At 41.5% G+C, this 20,783-nt stretch overlaps 1 protein-coding gene across 1 annotated transcript; it reads left to right on the top strand.

The window, feature by feature from the left end:
- The first annotated feature begins 1,730 nt into the window (after positions 1–1,730).
- On the top strand, positions 1,731–17,111 carry ETS2 (ETS proto-oncogene 2, transcription factor). Its single transcript, XM_082043055.1, has 10 exons — positions 1,731–2,112; positions 5,455–5,526; positions 8,484–8,604; positions 10,504–10,623; positions 11,091–11,291; positions 12,105–12,188; positions 12,956–13,198; positions 13,383–13,646; positions 14,357–14,475; positions 15,458–17,111. Exons 2-10 carry the CDS (start codon positions 5,455–5,457, stop codon positions 15,671–15,673), a joined length of 1,440 nt encoding a protein of 479 aa, XP_081899181.1. The 5' UTR covers positions 1,731–2,112; the 3' UTR covers positions 15,674–17,111.
- Positions 17,112–20,783: the final 3,672 nt, after the last annotated feature.

Raw genomic sequence — 20,783 nt, 5'->3', positions numbered from 1 at the left:
CCTTAGGACTGTAACAGATGTTGCCTTATTAGAACAGGACCCTCCCGAAGTAAGAAATGTCATTGGCATAATCAAGACACTTATTTCAGTCTCTCAAAGTAAACTGCCACAATTTGGCCAGTAACATTTGACCCTAAGGAATAAAGTATATCCTACTTTTCTAAGGAGAAAGCTTTCTGAAGAGTTTGAAAGAAATGCTAGAGAATCTTACTCCGGGGTAACAAGGTGCCTGGTCCAGCTTTTGGAGTGGTCAGAAAAAGCTGGAAAATTAGGAGGAGGGCGTCCTGACAACTGCACCACTAACAGCCAAATAAACTGGCTTTTTAATGGCAAAAATAATCACAGATTAGGCACACGGTGAAGGGTGAGCTGAAATTTGGTGAATTGAGAAGTTATTGGGTACCTATCACAAGGAAAGTTACAACCATATGCCACAAGTGTTAATTTTAACGAGGCGTTAGTTTAAATAAAGAAAGGTGTGATAGCAAGTTTAAAGAACAGTTTTTTAAATGCAATTTAGGTCCCTGGTGTTCACTGAAAATCTAGAGAGGTCAAGGGTGGAAGCAACAAGACACTGTGGCTCCCAGTTGTTTTCTCCTTAGAGCTCCTGGATTTACCGCTACCAAGGACTGTACCTGTAACCTGTGAGGTGGGTGCTGCAGGATGCAGCCATCCAGCTCTGCTGGGCACCTACAGCAGGACGGCTGCCAGATGGACATACCGCCGCTTCTTTCCAACTGGAGCACACAGCATGATAGATGGCTCACAGACAGGTCTCAAACCAAGACACTGTCAGGACACGGTTCCAATGCACAGCCAGGCTGGGGAGTTGGGAAGCAAGCACAGATCCCCCCACCTGGGTGCACCCGAAGTGTTTAACTTCACATAAAGTAAGTCAGTTGTAGGTAATGTGGCAAGTGAGTCAGGGAACTTAAGTGGCTCCAGTGAGCAGAGAGTAGAATAAGAACAATCCATGCCTCCTGTCTGCCTGTCCACAGAGCCCGGACGACCCCTCAGGGGGTGCTCACTTTGACATAATAGATTTATCAGAAAGTTACTTTATATTTTGGTGGCACAAGGCTTCTCACAACTTTCCAAGGGCTACCATTTTTTTTTCAAGGTCTGAGGAACACCAGCTCTGTTATACTGACTGTGGTGCTTGGATCTGCAATTTACAAGATGAAACTGTCAGCACAGCTTTCACATTGCATCTGGTTTATATTAAGAACTCCCCAAAATAATTGTAGAAGATGCAACAAGATGCAACTGCTGAATTTCCACAGCGATGTCATGGTTTATTTACCAAAATAGACTAATTATATAGATGCTTGGATTTTATGGGTTAATTCCCCTATTTTTATCTATGTTGAGGATCGGTATTAACCAAAAATAAGCACGGAGAACGTCGAGCATGAATTATCTCCTGTATAGCCAGGGAAAAAAAAAATTAAAAATCAGTCTCTATGAGCTAAAATTGTGTTCTCGTTTCCCCATACCCAGCAGCACCAGGCAGGGAGGGGGCGTCGGGGCCGGAGGAACGGAACGGCCCAGCCCGCGGCCAGAGAGCGGCGGTACCGCCGCTCCCGCCTCCGTCGTAGGGACGGCGACTACAACAACAACCGGGTGCGCGGCGGCGAGAGGGGCCGGGCTTGAGGGGAGGCGGGTCTCGCCGCCGCCACCTCCCCCCTGCCGCTGAAGAGCGCCTGCGAGGGCGGGCGGCGCGGCACAGCTCGGATCGGCTGGGAACGAATCGGCTCGGCAGAGCGCGGGCCGGCGGCAGCAGCGGCTCGGCCGGCAGCGCCCACGCACCCGCCACCGGGCACCCGCCTTCCATCCATCCATCCATCCATCCATCCATCCATCCATCCAGCCGTCCGTCCCTCCTCCCGCCCCCCTTCCTCCGGGACTCTCCGCTGGCATCAACCCGCTGCTGCTCCTGCTGCTGTTGTTGTTGGCCGGCTCTGCCACATCGAGGATATTTTGGCTCCCGGAGAGGCAGCGGCGCCTTCTGGTTTTTTTTCTCTTTTTATTTTTGGACTCTGCGTGGTGCCGGTGCCACCGCCGTCGGGGAGAGACGCAGAGGAGCGGGCGAGCGCCGGGCTCGGGGGCCAGGTGAGGCGGGGGCGGCCGCGGGGAGCGGGGAAAGGAAGGAGGGAGGGAGGAAGAAAAGGGTGGCTCGCCGGCAAGCACCGACCCGCTCTGCTGCGCCGCCGGGGGAAACCGGGCATCTCCCCCAGCCCCCCGCGGCCAGGCCCCGAGAGCGACTTGCCCCAGCGGCGATGGCGGGAGGCGCTGCCGGGGAGCGGGCAGATCCCGCGGGCGAAGGGGGCGGCGGTGGCCGCCGGGGTGGCGGAGGGGACCCCGCGGGGCAGAGCCCGGAGGCGGGAGGGGCGGCGGGTGGGGATGCCGTGTGGAAGCGGCTGCGCGCCCGGGAGGAAAAGGGTTAATGGACAGCACGCGCTCTCGCTGGGTTTGGTTAGTGCTTTAAAGGGACTTGAAAAATGTTGGGCTGTATGATCTCCCCATCTAACTTTTATGTGGGCGAGCGTGTCATATGTGTGAAAAGTCATAGCCGCTCTCAGCTATCTCTCCCATCGGTACTTCGGGAGCCTGGTAGATGCATAAGGGTTTCAGCGCTCCTCAAGGCAGGCAGTTGTCTCTTTTGTAATTGGTACTTTTTTTTGTCTGAAAAATTTTCCATTTAAAAGCAAAACAACAAACAGACACTACGACCTCCACCCTCTCACCCCCCCCCAAAAAATATAATCCAACAAAAAAAACGTTGGAGATATGTTGCGGACAGTAGCATGGTTTTGTTCTCCATGTGGATGATTCCCAGCAGGCTCCAGCTTTGGGCAAGCACCTGGCTATTGCTGGAAAGAAGCTGATCAGAATTCAGGAGTATTAGTTAATAAGTGCCTGATCCTGTTGACCCTGTTCTGGTTCACCCACTCAGCTATGCGGGGGTGTTGAAGAAGGTGTCCTGCCAGTTAAACCAATTATAGCTGGCAAGTAGCAGTCATCAGCATTAGTGGAGGAGTTGGAAGTGAGGCCCAGTCACACCGTGCCCTGCTGTAGTGTCTTTTCTGAACTTCAACAGCAGCTTTCAAAGTCCAGCAGAAAGCCAGCTTTGACCCTTCGTGTCAGGCTTTGTGTTGGCTTTTCAGCTTCCCTTGTCTTGTGATACCTCTGTAAGGGTTTCAGATCTCAGGGCTGGAAACTAGTCCTGCTGATGGGGAGAAAGCTGATGTGTGAAGGCTACAGAAATTCATAACAGCGTGGGAGATGTGGTTGTAGGAAGAAAACTGGAGTGTTACAAAACGCACTAAAGATCTTCATGTGTTATTAGACTGAAGCTCAATGTCTAGTTTTTCATAAGCTGTGTGGTGCGTAGGCAAGGCCACAGAGCAAGTGAGCAGCATAGCATAGAAAAAGTGACTTGGGTTAATGAGCAACACCATGTAATGAAGACTTTGTATAAACCTTTTGTCTTAGGACCCTGAGTGTTTCTGAAGAAACAAACAAAAAACAGGATGGAGAGAATCCCAGTCCTTTTAGTCTGTGGTGAAATTTCTAATAAGATTCATATAGAGGCCACGATTGCACCTGAAAGTGTCGGAAATCTTATTTGTAGTCCTAACTGGGGATCAGATCTAAACTTACTGAAAATGTGTATAATGTTTTCACAAACACTTTCTGATCAGTAAGGCTTACAGCTAGTTAGCCCTAGACACTGGAGCAGGTTTCAAAGGCAAAACCAAGGGTGTTAGGAATTCCCGTATACTTTTTTTGAAAGCCCAGCCAAATGCAAGGATAAACAGTTGTTTAAACTGTGGCAAATTTAATGAAAATATTAGGATGCTTGCTGAGTGAGACTCATGCTGTGTAAAATTCTTTGCTGCTCAGTGAGATGCGTAATTTAGATCAAATATTTGTACATGCTATTTGAGGTAAAAACCATCATTCATAGCTTGTACTTTTGGGTAACATTAATGAAGTGTAAGTTAAATATTCCTTTCATAGTCAGTTGATACATTTTATTTCAATTATAAGCTCCAGACCTTTGATGACAGTGAAGCTGAAATGAGTCTTTCAGGTTAAGGACTCTTCATTTTTAAGTGATCAACTTTGTAAGAGGATGAAAGGGTTCCTTGTCTCTGGCTGTTGGGTTTTTTTTATTTTCCTCTTTACTTATATGGATGGCTTTTGAATGCATTGCCATTTTAACAGGCTGAGCTTATTTTGTTAAGCTCCTTATTTCCCATCTTTTCCTGAGTTTGAGTTTGTATTTTGATTTCTCCTTTTGTTAACATGGCCAATGAGAGAACTGGCTTGTAATAAGTGATCACAATTTTGTGGAAATATGAATAGTGTCCTGTGCAACTATTTAAATACAAATGCACATTTTCAGTTTCTCTTGTGCAAGAGAACTTAGCCCAATGCTGTGAAACAGGAGAAGGAAAAGAGTTGAGAGACAACTTGCCGCAGTGTAGCCTGATAAGGTATCATTCACCAACACCTGCATTACAGCATCACGATAAACCTGAACAATGGCCATAAAACTGGCTTGATCCCTTACGTTTGATCTCTCCCGTCGGTCAGCAAAAGGATATGAATCTTATCACTGTTTTCCTTAAGTTATATATAGGAGAACAAGTTATACAGGCCTCACGCAACCTGTTCCTGGTAATACATGCAACACGATAGAGCTTCAGTAGCATGAAGGTATTGGTAGTGGTCCCATTACCAACTATTTAAGAAGGGTAGTTTACTGCATAAACCCTTTTGCATTTAAACTTAGGCCCTCCTAAAGTGGGCCTAAATCGCATCCTAAATCACATGTTTACAAAATGTCCAAGATAACATGGTTTGAGATGCTTTGGCTAGTGAAGGAAGGAGGTAGCTAATATTGAGTATTGGCTTCAATGATAATTCGTAGAAGGGGTGAAAGGGGTGAATGTGAAGGTGTACCATGGTGAACACTCTGTCACTTCCTTCATTTGAAAGCTAAAGTCCAAAGTGAATCATGATGTGTGAACAGGAATCCAGTAAGCAAAAATAACACAAAACCAAATGCTTAAGATAATGGGTGAAAGTTAGAAAATATCTCTAAGTGAGAGATACTCGACGGACAAAGGACTTCTGTAGCACTTTCAGACTAACAGAATAAGGTACTAAAAGCCTTCACACTGGTTATCAGAAACTAGACATCTTCACTTGCTCCTATCCTAAAACTTTAATGTCAGTGATCCTGTGAAAAATCTTCCAGTTAAAAAGCTGTGCAAGCAAGATGGGAATTGTACCCTATGTGGTGGGATGTGAGCAATGAGAAGGAAAGCTTTCTCCTTCCAAGGGCTCTTCTGTAGTCTGTACTGGAGCAGTGAGATAAGTCTGTTAACAGGCTTGTTTCCTTGGTTAGCAATGTTTTTCATGTGACCCCTCTTGTTTTTTCAGATGAGTGATTTTGGGATCAGAAACATGGATCAAGTGGCTCCAGTGTCTAACATGTACAGGGGAATGCTCAAGGTGAGTACTCTCGAGCTGTTGGCTTCTAAACACAGCCGGTCCATCTCCCAGCTAGTGCATTTATTGTGTTCTTATGCTAGCAGAGGGATTGTATAACCACGGCAAGGTGAAAACAGATATTCAGGTTTGAACGGTTTGCTTGTAACCTCTAGTCTTCTACAGCATTCTCACTGAGTTTAGTAGAGATGTGAAAAGCAGAACTGCAATAGGAAGATGTAAATCTTACACCTTCCACCCTCTCCCCCACAGAAGCTCCCAAATCTTAACAATTTGAAAATAAGAGGTATTCAAGAACAGAGCTCAAATTTTTGGAGTTGGTGGAACTTTTGCCTAAATAAAGGTTATGGGGTTGGCAGGAGGGGTGGTCTTTGTATCATCTTTAACTTGATGAGACTAGCAGAGGGCTGTTCTGATATGACTGGTTAGGTCTGATTCATTCAAGAACATTATATTAAAAAAAGTAGGTTATTCACATACTAGATGCACCTATGTAAAATGGAAGTCAAATAAATTGTAAAAAAACAAAGGTAGTTTTTAAATATTTTTTACCTTTAGACAGACTCATTTTGTTTTGAAAGGAATTTACAAACTGAGAACAAATGAGAAGCAGACTACAGATTCTGTGTTTAAGGGTTTCCCTCCTCCCCATTTATGCAAGTTGCTTTTTAATCCCAGTATAATTTTTTTGTGCACAGCATTGATTAATGTAAACCAAATAAAGGTTAGGAAGACACTTTCTGCTTTCATTAACTTTGGGGAATGTCTGTGTTTTGAAGAATCGGTTAGTGAGGCTCTGGTACCCTAACTTTTCTGAGGTTTTATGTCCTCTCTTATATTTTTCTCCTGCCCAAAACAGCAACAAAATCCACTAGACATCCCTCAACTTAACAGTTGTGTGGTTGTTAACTTAACAGCAGTGGTTGTTCTAGGCAGTTGTTCAGTGTTCAGTTGTCATATAATGAAGTAAAAATCAAGATGTGTATTCTACTATTTTGTAGCTGTTCACATTTATTTAGTTCTGTAATAATTACCCTTAGATATGTTGAAAAAAACAAATAAAATATTGCATAACTGATAGGGCAAGCAGAATTTATTCTACATTGGGTTTTTCCTCTTTTACTACTATTGAATCAAGAACCTGCTTAAACATTACTTTTCTCCTTTTGAAATATGAAACTAGCACAGTATGGATTTTACTCATTCACATGCCACAGCATTTTTTCCAGTGACTCAGGATAAGGGTCAGATACTTACACAAAACGCAGGAGTTTCCAAATTGTGTTGAAAGAACTTGCCCTTTCTTTTAGGTACTAGCAATGAGTCAGTGCTTTTATCTAGTAATGCATAAAGAATCTTTTACTAGCAGATTTGGCAATTGCTATTAACTTGTTTCATTCAGATGTGAGCCTTTTCATAGGTTGGCTTTGACTCTTTCCTCTAGTTGTGGGGGGTACCCGAACCAACCGCACACAATTTGTCTCCACTGGCCAACGCTCTGTGGAGATTTCTGAACCCAGTTAACCCCTAGAGGCATGATATTGTTTATTTTAACAGCTTTTTCTTCTGTGGAATGTGTGCTTGTATAATGTATGTACTAGGATGCATTGCCGTTTGTTATAAAATACAACTAAAAAGTTATGATTTATAGTTTCTTACTAGGGTTAATGTAATCTGGGGAGGTGGATGACATACAGCACATGGTACAAAAAAGGCTCCAAGCCACTTGAAACTTTGTGGTGACATAAAAAGGAAAGTTAGGGAATGTGAGGAAACATTAATACTTATTTGCTGTTCCAGAAGGATAGTTCAGGTTGCTTTTGCATCGCACATGAATATTGCCCTGAAGAATCTTTGCCTTGTCCTCAGCTAAGTTCTCTACATTGACCTAAGTCTGCAGACCAGTGGATGCCTAAAACAAAGAAGCATTTGCAAGTTGCCTTTGTCTCCAGCTCCCTGAACTGCAGTAGCTGCCATGAATTCATGCTGCAGCCCTCCTGAACAATGTTCTATCTTCAGGTGCTTTTAAAAATCTCGGTGGCAACTTTTATCCACCCGTGCCGCTAGATATTGCAGATGCTCTTTCCTTGTGACTAATAGACAAGTTGCATAAGTTATTTTTAAAGTTATTTCCTCCTCTGTTAACGTTGCTTCGGCCCCCCCAAAGACTAATGTGGCTGAAAGTAATAGTACTCTGTATTTCTAGCATACACATTGACACAAGTCAAGTTTGAAAGAACATAGCTTTTCAAAATATAACATTCATCACAGAACCTAGCCATGTTACACTGAGCATCTGAGCACCTCAAAGACTGCAAAATACAGTGCGTGCCAAATCCAGGAAGACAGAAATATAAGGGTCACAGCAAAGGAGTAACATCTTTCCTCAAGCCCTGTAAAGCTTGCTGTATAACTTCAAGTGATGTGGTTCAGATTAAATATTTCCATTTTAAAAAAAAGCTGCATAAACCTACTGTAGGTCTTGCACTGGAAGTTGTTTTTCCATAATTTACTGATTCTGTCTCTGCCATCAAGTACCCATCAAGTGGACAGTATATTTAAAGAGTTAAGGAAATAAGTATTTCTTTAAAATATACCGGGAAACAATTTATATATACATATATATATACACACACACATACACACATGTCTGTGTGTTCTCTATTGTTAAACGCCTCAATGACAGGAAAACTAAGAATATCCTTACTTGGTTTTACTGTAACGTGCAGAACGTGCCACCCACCTAGTATTGTGGTCTGAATGTTAATTGTTTTGTATTAACGTACAAGAAACTATCATTGTGTTTATATTTCAAAGGTAGAAGTTAGCTGATTCAAGACAGTGGCTGTGCATCATCTGCCAGTCTGGGAAACATAACCCAGCCACTACCTAGCAATGAAGTTGACACTTCTCTAGCAAAATGCTCACATTTTTTTTTAATTTATTCTGTTGCTTTGCAGCGTCAACCGGCATTTGACACCTTTGATAGCTCAAACTCTCTCTTTGCTGGATATTTTTTCTCACTAAATGAAGATCAAACGCCTCAAGAAGTGCCAACGGGATTTGATTGTACTTCTTATGGTAAGTCTTCACTTTGTTCCTTAGTCTATTCAGAAAGAAGTATATTCTTACAAGTGCAACATTTGTTTCCCTAAAAATAAGTGTTTTACTACATAGAATATTAGTCCATACTTGATTTTTTTTTCCATGGGGGTTGCTCTATTGGTAGTTGGTGTTCTCTCTGCTGAAAAGGAATGAGCACTGGGATTCAGTAGCCTAAAACTTAAAGTCCATGGAAGAATGCTTAGTAGGTATTGAACCCAAACTAAGAGGGTTTTTTTTAATTTAAAAAAATACATATTTGGTATGTGTACTTAAATTTACAGTTTAATTATGTTTGAGATGTTGCAGGTATTCTGAAAGCTCACTTCTGGACTCTTTGATGTTAAATGCCAGAACACAAAATCTTTGTTCCCTTTGACTTTCTTTTTTATTTCCCTCCCCTAGGGTTTGTTTTACTCCTTACCTTAAAAAACAGGGGCGGGAATGTTTACAGATCCTTTTGTGTGTGTATGTAGGACAGTACCTACTAAAAGATGTCTGCCTATTCTTATTTAATATCCCTGACAAAACAAAGAGTTTTATCCAAAATGTAGATATTTTTTCATGAAGCACTTTATTTCCCCTTAGGGAAGGAAGAGAAAAAAAAAAAAAAAAAAGCCTCAAACCTCTGAAAACCACCAGTGCTTTGTTCTAATGTGATTCTAATCAGTCACCCGCTCTGGTCAACGAAGCAAGTCCTAGCAGATATTGAGGATGGGTGTGGTGAAAACAGAGGTTAAGCGCGGGCTGGTAATGAGCTGCACTTGCTGGGTCAAGTGGAGCCGGTAGACAGTGCAGGAAAACAAGAAGAGCCACACAGCTTCATGAACTGGCTTCAAGTCTGCCAAGTTCATCACCTTTATATATCCTGCCACCATTGTATGCTTCTAACATAGCAGAGCTCCTTTAGATGCAACCTGCGTGTGAGTTCTCAGAGGCTCTCAAGTGTTCAGGGATGTGGTAGCAAGTGTGTTGTTAACCTCAGATTATGCCTGTCTTAATGACGCCAATCACAAACAAACTACCAGAAAAGGGTTTCCTAATCTGAAACTTCTAGGCAGTGTGGCTGGCTTTCTTCAACTGAGAAATTCTTCTTTCTGAGTAAAATGAGGCATCGTCTAGTGAAAATTGCCCAATAAGAAAGGTTGAGTGGCAGCCAAATTTGTCCCTAAAATGGAATTGACTTGCAAATTTTAAAATCAGTTAAGCATATTTGTAATTTAGACTTACATAGGAAGATGCTGATTTTTTTTGAATCTTGTTGCATTATTTAGGCACTGAGTACCAGCTTGTTACCTGTCACACTTGTTTGGTTTGTACACTAGAATAATCTGTTATACCATGTAGTTGGGCGATTGAGATACGCATGGGAAGGTCTGAAATACAGCCAAGTTGAAAGCAGTGTTAAATAGTGCAAGCTGATTCTTCACAACGCTGCTATCAGTTGCTTAGCTCTCAAACTAAATGAAGACTCTGGAATTATAAGGAAGTCTGAGGTCAAACTATAGGTGACAAAATAGGAATAAGCGGTCTCTATTTCCTTCTAAAAAAAAGTAGTAATAGTGACGTTTCCCTGCAACAAAGACATTTTATGTAACTACTAGGAACAAATGAGTGTCTATATCATGGAAAGCTGCAAAGCTTTAAATTAACATGATGCAATTTTATCAAGCCAGTATCACAGAGATGGTCATGTTGATATATTAAATCAAAGACTTACTATAATCAGAAAAGGGATCTACACTGTTTTTAAAATGCCTCATTTCTAGCATCCTTTTCTTATTTTTCAAACAGTGTAGCAAAAACCTGTCACTCAATTCAGTGGCCTGAAAGTTAATGTATCTTCTTTTTCCCCGCTGCCCCTTTTCTTTCTTGTAGAATCGAACAACTGTGAATTGCCTCTGTTAACCCCATGCAGTAAGGCTGTGATGAGTCAGGCCTTGAAAGATACTTTCAGTGGTTTCACAAAGGAACAGTGTCGGCTGGGTATCCCAAATAGTAAGTGTTTTCTATTTATAAGCTTTTCTTTTTTTTTTTTTAATGCTAAGGAGGAGGCTGAATAGCAGCTCTTTCAAAAGAGAAAGAATGATGTCAATAGGAAATACAAGAATGGATCCTATGTGAATCTGGCACAGCTTGACTTGGAAAGACCAGACTTGCTGGTATTAAAAATGGGTGCATGGAGAGCTCATGCTTTGGCAGCGTAAGAATCAAGTAAACTGAGGACATCTCTGACTAGAAGTGAATGCAGAAGAAAAATAGAGGACTGGTTTTTGTTGGTTTTGTTTGTTTGTTTTCTTTTTGTTTGGGTTTTGTTGTTGTGTTTTTCTTTAAATTCAAGAATAAATTCACGACTAAGAACTAAGTAACTTCGGTTATCATGTTTTTTTCATTCACTGCCAATGAAGGTTATTTGACAGAGGTCAGGAGTTATCTCTAAATGCAGGATACTTTCTGTCTTACAGATCCCTGGCTGTGGACCGAACAGCAAGTTTGCCAGTGGCTTTCCTGGGCTACCAATGAGTTTAGCTTGGCAAATGTGAACTTCCATCAGTTTCTTATGAGCGGCCAGGACTTGTGCAGCCTGGGCAAGGAGCGTTTCCTGGAACTGGCACCTGACTATGTGGGTGATATTCTGTGGGAACATCTGGAACAGATGATAAAAGGTAGAGTTATGGAGCCAGAAAGAGCTTTTGGTTTAAGTCTCTCCTAACAGAAATAAAAGTGGGACTCTTTCAACACTTGCTTCATTATGAAGGACTTTTATTATATATGAAAACTCGAACTTTAAAACTTGGTTAATAAAAGCATTATCAGAACTATTAATACATCCTTTTTTATGCAAAGCACAGATGCAGATATCTGCAGAAATGATTCCATGTTCAGGCTGAATACCTATTGCAGTCAAGTTTTGCTTGGAGTAATCATTGAAATAAATGAAATTAGGATAAGGCCACTGTAATAGCCCATTTAAAGAGAAATGAACAAAGAGCTGGAAAAAATCTGGTCACTTTCTATTACAAGGTTTTGTGTTTTTTCCTTCAATGTAGTGTTTTTGAAGTAATTCAGTGAATGAGTATAAAGAAGTCAAAGACACCTAGAGATGTCTTAGGTGAACACTGGTATTGCTAAAATGTTACATGCAGTATCCTGAGAGTTCCACTGCTTTTTGGAGTGTAACATTCAGTAGTTGCATGCATTAAGGACTTCAGCCTTGAAGCACACTGCAATTATTGTTCTTTCTAAGTTTTATGTTAAAATTCATTTGGTACGATGGTTGGGAGTTGGTTGGGTTGTGTAGTTGGGGTTTTTTGTGTAGTTTATCTCAAGAAAGTGCAATGCAGTGTATTAGTAAAATTTCTGTAAATGATGACCTCAAAAGTATTCAAAAGAATCAGAAGCTTTTTGTGGCATACAGGTCAAATCTTTAAAATTATAAAACCAAATCTTCCTTTTTTTTTTTTTCCTCCTCTCCCTAGACAGCCAAGAGAAAACACAGGATCAATATGTGGAGAACTCTCATCTTACCTCAGTTCCTCAGTGGGTCAATAATAATTCCTTAGGTAAGTATTTTAAGAAATGTGACATTTTACATCTCTTATGTTTATTCTAGACATGTCACAGATCCCAGTTTAAAACCAAAAAATTAGAAGTACCAGAATAGTTACTGTGCTTGAGGAGAACACTTGACTTCAATTGCTACAGCCTTCTTTCCTGGTATTGTTTAGTTGTAGTCTCATTCATATTGGAAATCTTTTGAAGAGCAAAAGCTTTGAGAAAATCCAATTTCCTCTTGGTATGCCAAAGCCTCCATCTGTGGAGCAGGGTGACCACTCCCAGCTCTAGCAAACCAGGTCAAAAATTAGCATCTCTGGGGAGCAAAAGGAGTTACGTTCAGGCCTTTTTGAAGACTGTGGAAGTGTAATAGAGCTTTTTTGAAAGCATATGGGCCGCAGTGCTAGCTATCTCTGATCATTGTTGTATTTCATTCTGCCACAGTCAATCTCCAGCTCAACCTTATTACATCACTTAATGATGAGGACCTTACTCAAAACCATTTAAGCTTTTCCAGCTTTTTCTGTAGCCCTGTATTTTCCCTGAAGAACAAACAATAAACATATTTATGGTTGGCAAGTGATAGAGGGAGATATACAGCATCTGATTCAGAGCCCATTAGATGGGGATCTTCTCACTGACTTCAGTAGCCTTTCCAATAGGTCTGTAGCATCTATCACTCTTTCTCTGCAACTGTAATGAGGTGCTGGAGGTGTATTAGTCTAAGGGACTGCAGAGGAAAACATCTAATTCAGTCTTTTATTTCTTTCTTCAGCTGTCAATGTAGATCAGAACTCCTATGGTATGCAGATGCCTGGATACCCTAAAGCCCTTGGTTATCCCAAACCCAGTCTCCTGACTGACATCTGTCAGACTTCCACAGGACCAAATCTCCTCACTCCAGAACAAGAGTTTTCTTTGTTCCCTAAAACCCAAGCAGAGGCTGTTGGTGTGAACTACTGTGCAGTAAATCAAGATTTCCCAAGAAGCAATCTGAACTTGCTGATGGATAATTCTGGTGAGTGATTATCTGCATGATAACTGTGGGTCCAAGGCTGTATTCTGAATGGCTTTTCCTCCTTTGTGTAATTCGTATTTACAAACTAGATTGGGAGTGGGGGAAGGGGGGATAAAAAAACAAAACAAACAAACATGCCAACACTTACCTCTTCTTTTTTTTTCTTTTTTTTCATTTTATAAAGGTAAGCTTAGAGAACACGAGTCTAGCGACAGTGGTGCAGAAAGTTACGAAAGCTCAGATTCGATGCTGCAGTCCTGGAACAGCCAGTCGTCATTAGTGGATTTACAGCGCGTGCCATCCTATGAGAGTTTTGAAGATGACTGTAGCCAGTCCTTGTGCCTGAGCAAGCCTACAATGTCTTTCAAAGACTATATTCAAGAACGAAGCGATCCTGTAGAGCAAGGGAAACCAGTTATACCAGCAGCAATTCTAGCTGGCTTTACAGGTACGTAGTGAAGCAAAATGGTCACTCCTCTTCTTGTGTAACATCAATATTCTCTATAAATGTGTACTATGATGATAAAGTTGTGTAGTTGTAAGGTATGTCTTACAACTTGGTCAGAGACCACTGCTCATGAAGAGTTTCAGTTTGAAATGTTACTGAAGAAAGTCTCGTAGGAATATCCATCTAAAGCAAGAACAGGCAGGTATGTCTGAGCACAAAAGAAAAATCAAATGCACTTTTTTGGTCTGTTTGAAAAAGAGTGAAACTTGGACAAAATCTCCCACACTTGGGAGTTTCTGCAGGTGTTGGCTTGCCTGTTAAGACCTTCTTCCTGTAGTCCTTGCTGAAATTTTTTCCTCTAGAACATTTGTCAAGCTGGGGACTGTAGGACAGACGCAAGAGCTTGAAATGCAGCTGATGGGAAGTGGGAGTAAGGAGTGAGGAGTCCATACAAAAAAGAAGGACATAACCCATGTCACATCCTGTGTTGCCATGAAAAAGCTGGCTTGTTTTAATTTTAACGTGTTTATGAGTAGATTTGTGTTACAGAGAAAAATCTAAAGTTTCTTTATGGTAGGTATTTAAAAAAAAAAAAAAAAAGGAGTAATTACAAGACATCCTATGACATGAGTATGGTCACATACATTGGTTGTGGTAAGAGCTTGCAGAAGTGTTAATTATGATTTTCCCCACCCCCGCTCTCTTGACAGGCAGTGGACCTATCCAGCTATGGCAATTCCTTCTGGAGTTACTGACTGACAAGTCCTGTCAGTCATTCATTAGTTGGACTGGAGACGGATGGGAATTTAAACTTGCTGATCCAGACGAGGTATGTGACCAATTGTGATGAGCAAAAAGATTTACGGTCTGATCTGCCATCTGTGGGCCTAGTCTTGAATATAAAGCATTTACACGATCAGACATTTAACTGAAATCTCTTCATCTGCAAATGCTTTACGGTACAGTCAGGATGGCTGTGGGATGTTCCCCTCCTCTCCTCCCCCCCAAGGATATCAGCATTTGCTTGTAGTTAGGAGAACGTGTTGTGTAGTTTGAAACTCAAAGGTAGTATACCAAGTTAGCTCTCTTGACAGTGTAATACTGTAATTAGCTTACTGAATGGAGTTGAATCAACAATGGCTGGGATCACACAAAAGCATGAGGAAAATGCACTCAATGTATCACTGTTCTTTTAGATACATAGCAAATATAGTAGTGCTGCTTTTAAAATATTTTGAGAACTTATTTGTAATGACTAAAGCTATAAATAGAATGCATTTTCATCTTCTGATACTGTTATTGTATTAAGAGACACGATATCAAGTCCACTGAAGCCTTTATTAAAAACAAACGAACGAAAGTGCCACACACAAACCACACAATGGGGCGTGGAAATAATTAAATCCAAGGAACTTCATATAATTCAACTTCCATCTAAAGAGCTGTCCATACCTCTTAATAGAAAATTTATGCTTAAATAATGAAATAGTATCTTCTTGAGAAAGGAAACTCTGTTTCCCATAAACTTGATCTCTTTAAACACATCTTGGCCCATCCACTAGGAATACATATCCTTTTCACTGGTATTTGCTATCGACCACTTTCTCCTGAAGCTGCTGCCAATAACTATCTTGGAGCATGTTCAGCTGAGGAACCAGTCACCAACTCTTCTCTTACCTGAGTTTGGGACATCTAAAGCAAATAAAATGCTCTGGCTGAGAAAGGGTTTTAATAACTGTTTATCAGTCACCAACCAGAAAAACATGACTCGAATAAACCCTTTGCATTTCATGTTCTTTTTGGACTGGCAGGTGGCACGGAGGTGGGGAAGGAGGAAAAACAAGCCGAAAATGAACTATGAGAAGCTCAGCCGAGGCCTGCGCTACTATTACGACAAGAACATCATCCACAAGACTTCAGGGAAGCGCTACGTGTATCGTTTCGTGTGCGACCTGCAGAACCTGCTGGGGTACACAGCGGAGGAGCTGCACGCGATGCTGGGGGTGCAGCCCGACACAGAGGACTGAGCCCCGGGACATGGTGCTGCAGGGGTGAAGATCATGCCTTGGGACCGTGTCTGGAAACCGTCTGCAGTCGGTTCTTCTGGCTGCTCAGATGGGTGCAACTCTTGGGAAATAAGGACCTTCACCGATTTTGTAACCAGGGAGAGCTGGAAGGAAGTGGCCTTATTTCATCAGTGGCTTCGGGTGTTGGCCATGTCAGGCACTTGAGCAGCACGGGTGTCAGCACAGACCCCAGCTCTGCCATGAAGACATGGAGATGCTCTTCGGGTTGAGCATTTCAACTACCTGTACTGCAGTATAAAGCATTTTGGCTACTTAACGCTGCCATGTAATAATGGGTTGGCTTTAAAACCAAAGGTTGGGTGAGAAACCAGTGATGCAGCAGAACTATTGCTCTGATATTTTAAAAGTACCATCATCCTTGCTTACATCTTATTTTATAAAGAAAGAAAAAAAAAAAACTAATTTATTTTAAATGACCAGTAAGGAAAATTGATATTAGTTTTGTTCTAAAGCACATTTTATTATTATTATTATTACTACTCTAGAAGTGTGCTGCATAGGTACATAAATGTGGCCAAAACCAGATGTAGCAACCATTAACAAAAAAAAAAGACCCTTTAAAGAAGGGGAAGGAAAATCGTACCATTTCAATAGTCAGTTTGTATATATTCTGTGATTCTTTTTGAAACTCTGCAATGTTCCTATTTAACAGATATTGTATAGTGTAAATTAAACTAATTGTATGTGTGTTTTTAAATAGGATGAATGTAAATTTATGAGATTTTTTTTTTCATGTTTGTCTAGGACATACAACCTTCTGCAAATATTTAATTGGCCTGAGAGACAACATAAGTATTCAGTATGCATGCATATGGTATGCCTATGATATGAAATGGTGGGGTGGGGGGGGCAGGGAGGGAAGGCTGGCTCAGTATTTTGTCAAGACTGAAGCTGGCAATTCTTTGTGCATTTTGGCATTTTTACAAGAAACTGATGTTGTATTCTGGGACATAAAGGGCCTGTTTGTGGTTTCTTCTGTAACTGAAAATGAAAATATTAATATGGATAAAATTAACTTTTTTCCTTTATAAATGGCATATGTTTTTTGACTTCTATGCATGTCGTTTTAAAAAAAATATATATATACAAGCCTTATTTTTTCATTTGACTTGTCTCTTCTTCCTGCAGTGTATCCTGTATGATTAAAATATGAACTCTATTTTTGGAAATAACTGTGACTCCTTTTCAAAGATCAGGAGGGATTTATGTAGCAGCTATTTTTACTGCAAAAAAAAAAAAAAAATTAAAAAAATCACTGGAAAAATGTACTTTGTAAGAAAGCTTTATTTTTTATCTGAGCTTGATGTACATTTAAATGTGTTGTACAGTGTGAGAGGTTTAAAAATGAGTTTTTATTAAAACCTCTTGAACAAGAAAATAGCACGTGTGCTTTTTAATTTGGAAAATTTCAGAAAGTTCCCTCTTTTTATTTGTTGGTTCAACGCTTGTCCATTCCTAACTCACCTACCCTAAACCAGGATAAAATCAGAGACTGGGGGGATAAACAAAACAGATTTACAGCGGTCAGGAGCTTGTTAGAGAAAATTCTGCAAGAGTGCATAGGCTTGTGGTCTTGAACCAAGCTAGATGTATGTGACCACTCTTCATTTAGATAGAAATTAAAGTTTTTGTGCTGTGCCTCTGAGAGAAAACCAGCAGTTTGGCACTGTGCTGGGATTCAGTGTGTAAACCGATGGGTAAATGCATGGCAGGGCAGAGGCGTGTTAAGACTACTTATGTTCCTGATTGTATCCCATATTGAAGGAAGGCTACTGTCCTAACTATTTAGCTCATATTCTTCTTCATCCCTCCACTTCACAGAAAATCAGGAAATAAGGAAACATTTGTTCTTAAGCATATGTTTAGAAGTAGAAAATGTAGTCATTAAAAAAATGGTGCTTCCCCTAGGCTGCTCGATCCTTTGATCTGTGGCCATGTCTTGATCTTGCTTTCATTGTAGTCACTCAGGTTTATTAGCATGTTAAAAATTCGGAGAAAAAGGGTGTTTTTTTCTAAGAAAGTACCTTTCTAAATGGGTGGAGTGGAAAGGGTAGGCCTGTGTCTTCTTGAATATTTACAGACGTTGTCCTTTATTCTGTCTTTTCATAGTCCCCATAAAGGAAAAGAAGCCTCCCACATCCTCCCTTCACTGCTGCAGGCCTGGATGTGTCTCAGTGGGCACTGGACCACAGATGGTCTCGCACTACTGAAGAGGTTGTAAGGGGATGAAGAAAGCTGCAGGCCCCTGTGCTCAGACAGAACTTGGCAGAAAGAAGAAAAAAAGAAAAAAACACCACAAGCTTTGAGTAACACTCTTAAAAGGTGGTACTACATCTTAATAACCTATATGACCTGCTTTTGAGCTGTGATCCTAACAGGGGGAGATATCTTATTTTGCAGGAAATAGCATATGGTCTGTCATGATTAATGTGGGGTTTGTTTTTTTTTTTCCCTGGCTGTCTTTCTCATGCCGTGGCTGCAGAGCCCTAATCGTTCTCTCAATCTGTACAAGTTTGATTTTCAGTCTGTTTTCTCCGAACACAAAACTATTTCTTCATTTAGACTGAAAGCTTAGTTGCTTATTGTGTGCGTGATCAATGTTGACTTCAACTTAGAGACTAAAGGGAAGCTGGTTGTTTTCCTCCCTGAGCAGAAAAAGGAATTTCACAATAGCAAAAACGGCAAAGTGTCCCGATACACGCAACCCACACTAGCGTGTCTTCCAGAAGCAAAACCTGGTATCTTGCATTGGGTTGGGTCAGCAGCAATCCAAGCTGTAACCCAGTGTGACCCAAAAAACAATTATTAAAGGGTATTTTGTCTTAGCGCACACAGAAAACACTGCTCTGTTTTCTCAACCACCCAGCGTCAAAGAGGCTGTTGAAAGTAGTCTGGCTAAATCCTTCACCTTTTTCAGGTCATGCCTCCCTGCCCTCCCAGCTGCCAGCTTTCCTCAGGAGACAGCAGTCAAAATAAAGTCTTGCAGTTGGCACCTACCCATGGTTGGCATGTCACCTCTAATAAAGAAGTTCAACTTCAAAGCTGCTTTTCCTCTTTATTCATTTTCTTAAAGAAAAAAAAAAAAAAAAAAACAAAACCTAATCCTATCCTAAGTAAAATGACACCTCTGGGTTGGGAAATCTGTGAGCCACAAATGCTTGGTGTCCAGGAGGCTATTTTGGGAAACATCTGTCTACTGCACCCCATTCTACACTCACTTTAGGCCTTAGCTGTTGGCCACCATCAGGTAGAGGGTAGGAGCATGAGAAATGGGGCAGATGATGGATCACTTAACCCACTACAGTATCTCTACCAGTGGGAGGAGGATTGAGTAAACCTGGCCACTGTCTGCTGGTCCATTCCCCATGTGATCTCCCAGCACTCCCACAGTGTTGCTGCTTGTTGGATGGGACACCTTGCCCGTTTCTTTTACTACTGACTGAAGGACTTCTTGCCTTGCCCAACCTGTACAGAACCCCCCTGGCCACTCTCTGCTCTGTTGTCCTCAAGCATTGGAGACCAGCCCCTCACCCAGGAGCTGAGGTACAGATATACCAAGGTTTTGCTCAGCAGCAAAACAAAGCTGTCTTCTCAGTATCCTTCTTCATGGTACCTTACCCTTTTTTAGCAGTCACTGTACATTGAGCTGATGATTTCAGAGAGCTGCCACTGATGACTCTGAGATCCAGTTCCTGGTAACTACCATTTCCATGTTTAGCATCACATACACACTGTTTGTGTTATTTTTCCTTGGATGTATTACCTTACATTAATCTATGCTGAAGCTCATCTACCACCTTTTGTCCACTCTAACTGTGTTGTGAGGTTCTCCTGGAGTTCCTCGCCAGCACCGTGGCATTTGACTACTCAAACTACTTAGTATCATCTGCAAACCTGGAGGTTTCACTCATTAGCTTGGGTTTTCTGGCCCCTATCAGAGCCAAGGTGGCTGTTCTTGTGCGAAGGGCCAAGAGGGCTGCTGTAGGATTCAGCCCTTCTGTTTTCAGTTCCCAGCTCTTCCACGGGTTTCTGGGTGGCCTCAGGTAAAACACTTCAAGACTGAGCCTCTCTGACAACGCTGCTGCTGCTCTAGTATACGACTCATTCACCCACGCTTGTGAATGGGACCAGTAGCACCGAGGTGGTGTTCTACCCACTGTCTTTTGGGCTTTCCCTCTCCACCAGTAGGTTGTGGGCCAGCACACTTGTGATGCAGGGCCACATCTGGCAATGAATAAGACCAGCAGTAGCTTGTACAATATGGAAACACAGCATTCGGCCTTCGAGGTTTTGGTAAAGGGCTCTGAAACTGTGGTATTCTACAAATGTCAACCAGACACTGGAACTTCCCGTATTCTTGCTAAAAATCTGGAATTGAAAAGGAAGCAAGAACTAAAAAGCAATTTACATGTTCACAGTACTCATGGAAAGACTTTTTGATGCCCTCTCCAAGGATGGTCCAAATTTTGACAGAATAAAGAAAAGCCAGATCTCGGCCATCACCGTATAATTTGTGTGTCGTGTTTCTCTTTGTGTGAAGCGGAGCAGCAGTTGATCTGTGTGTGTTCACACAGCCATGTGACTGCAGCAGCGCTTCATATGCTAGACATGTGAATGCTCAGGACACTAGAGACAGAACAAAAGGTGTCCCTGTAAGCAAGAAGAATGAAAAATTCAGCCCAGGGTGAACAATCTTTGAGAAAGATATCTAGTATCTCATTTGTAATGTGTGTCATGTGATCTGCAGTCTGGAACCACACAACACCAAAAGTTACTAAAAATAAATAAAATAGGCTGGCCACAGACAGCATAATTTGCTCTGTGCAGATTGAGATTTTTCAAGTGATAAGCCTCATTTATGAATAGGAGGGTTTTAAGATAATTCTGTGGTTTGGGAAAGAAGCATCAGATCTGTGGTTTGGGAAAGAAGCAACAGATCTTGCCATTTTTCTTCCTTCTGCCTCTACTTCTCTTGGAATTTACAAATATGTATTAAAAATATAATGAGTAATGAGTATAACAATTATAATGAAATCTCTTCACATGCAAA

This window comes from Streptopelia decaocto (assembly GCF_964273445.1).
Source record: "Streptopelia decaocto genome assembly, chromosome: 1".
Lineage (NCBI taxonomy): Eukaryota > Metazoa > Chordata > Aves > Columbiformes > Columbidae > Streptopelia > Streptopelia decaocto.
Note: the sequence above shows the minus strand (reverse complement) of the source record. Positions and strands in the feature narration are given on the sequence as shown.

What these genes read in the sequence shown, in the direction of transcription:
- ETS2 (XM_082043055.1), top strand. Translation starts at nt 5,455, where the DNA reads ATGAGTGATTTTGGGATCAGAAACATGGATCAAGTGGCTCCAGTGTCT. An exon ending in GGTCAATAATAATTCCTTAG is followed by an intron (nt 12,189 to 12,955) that starts GTAAGTATTTTA and finishes TTCTTTCTTCAG; the next exon opens with CTGTCAATGTAGATCAGAAC. An exon ending in AATTCTAGCTGGCTTTACAG is followed by an intron (nt 13,647 to 14,356) that starts GTACGTAGTGAA and finishes CTCTCTTGACAG; the next exon opens with GCAGTGGACCTATCCAGCTA.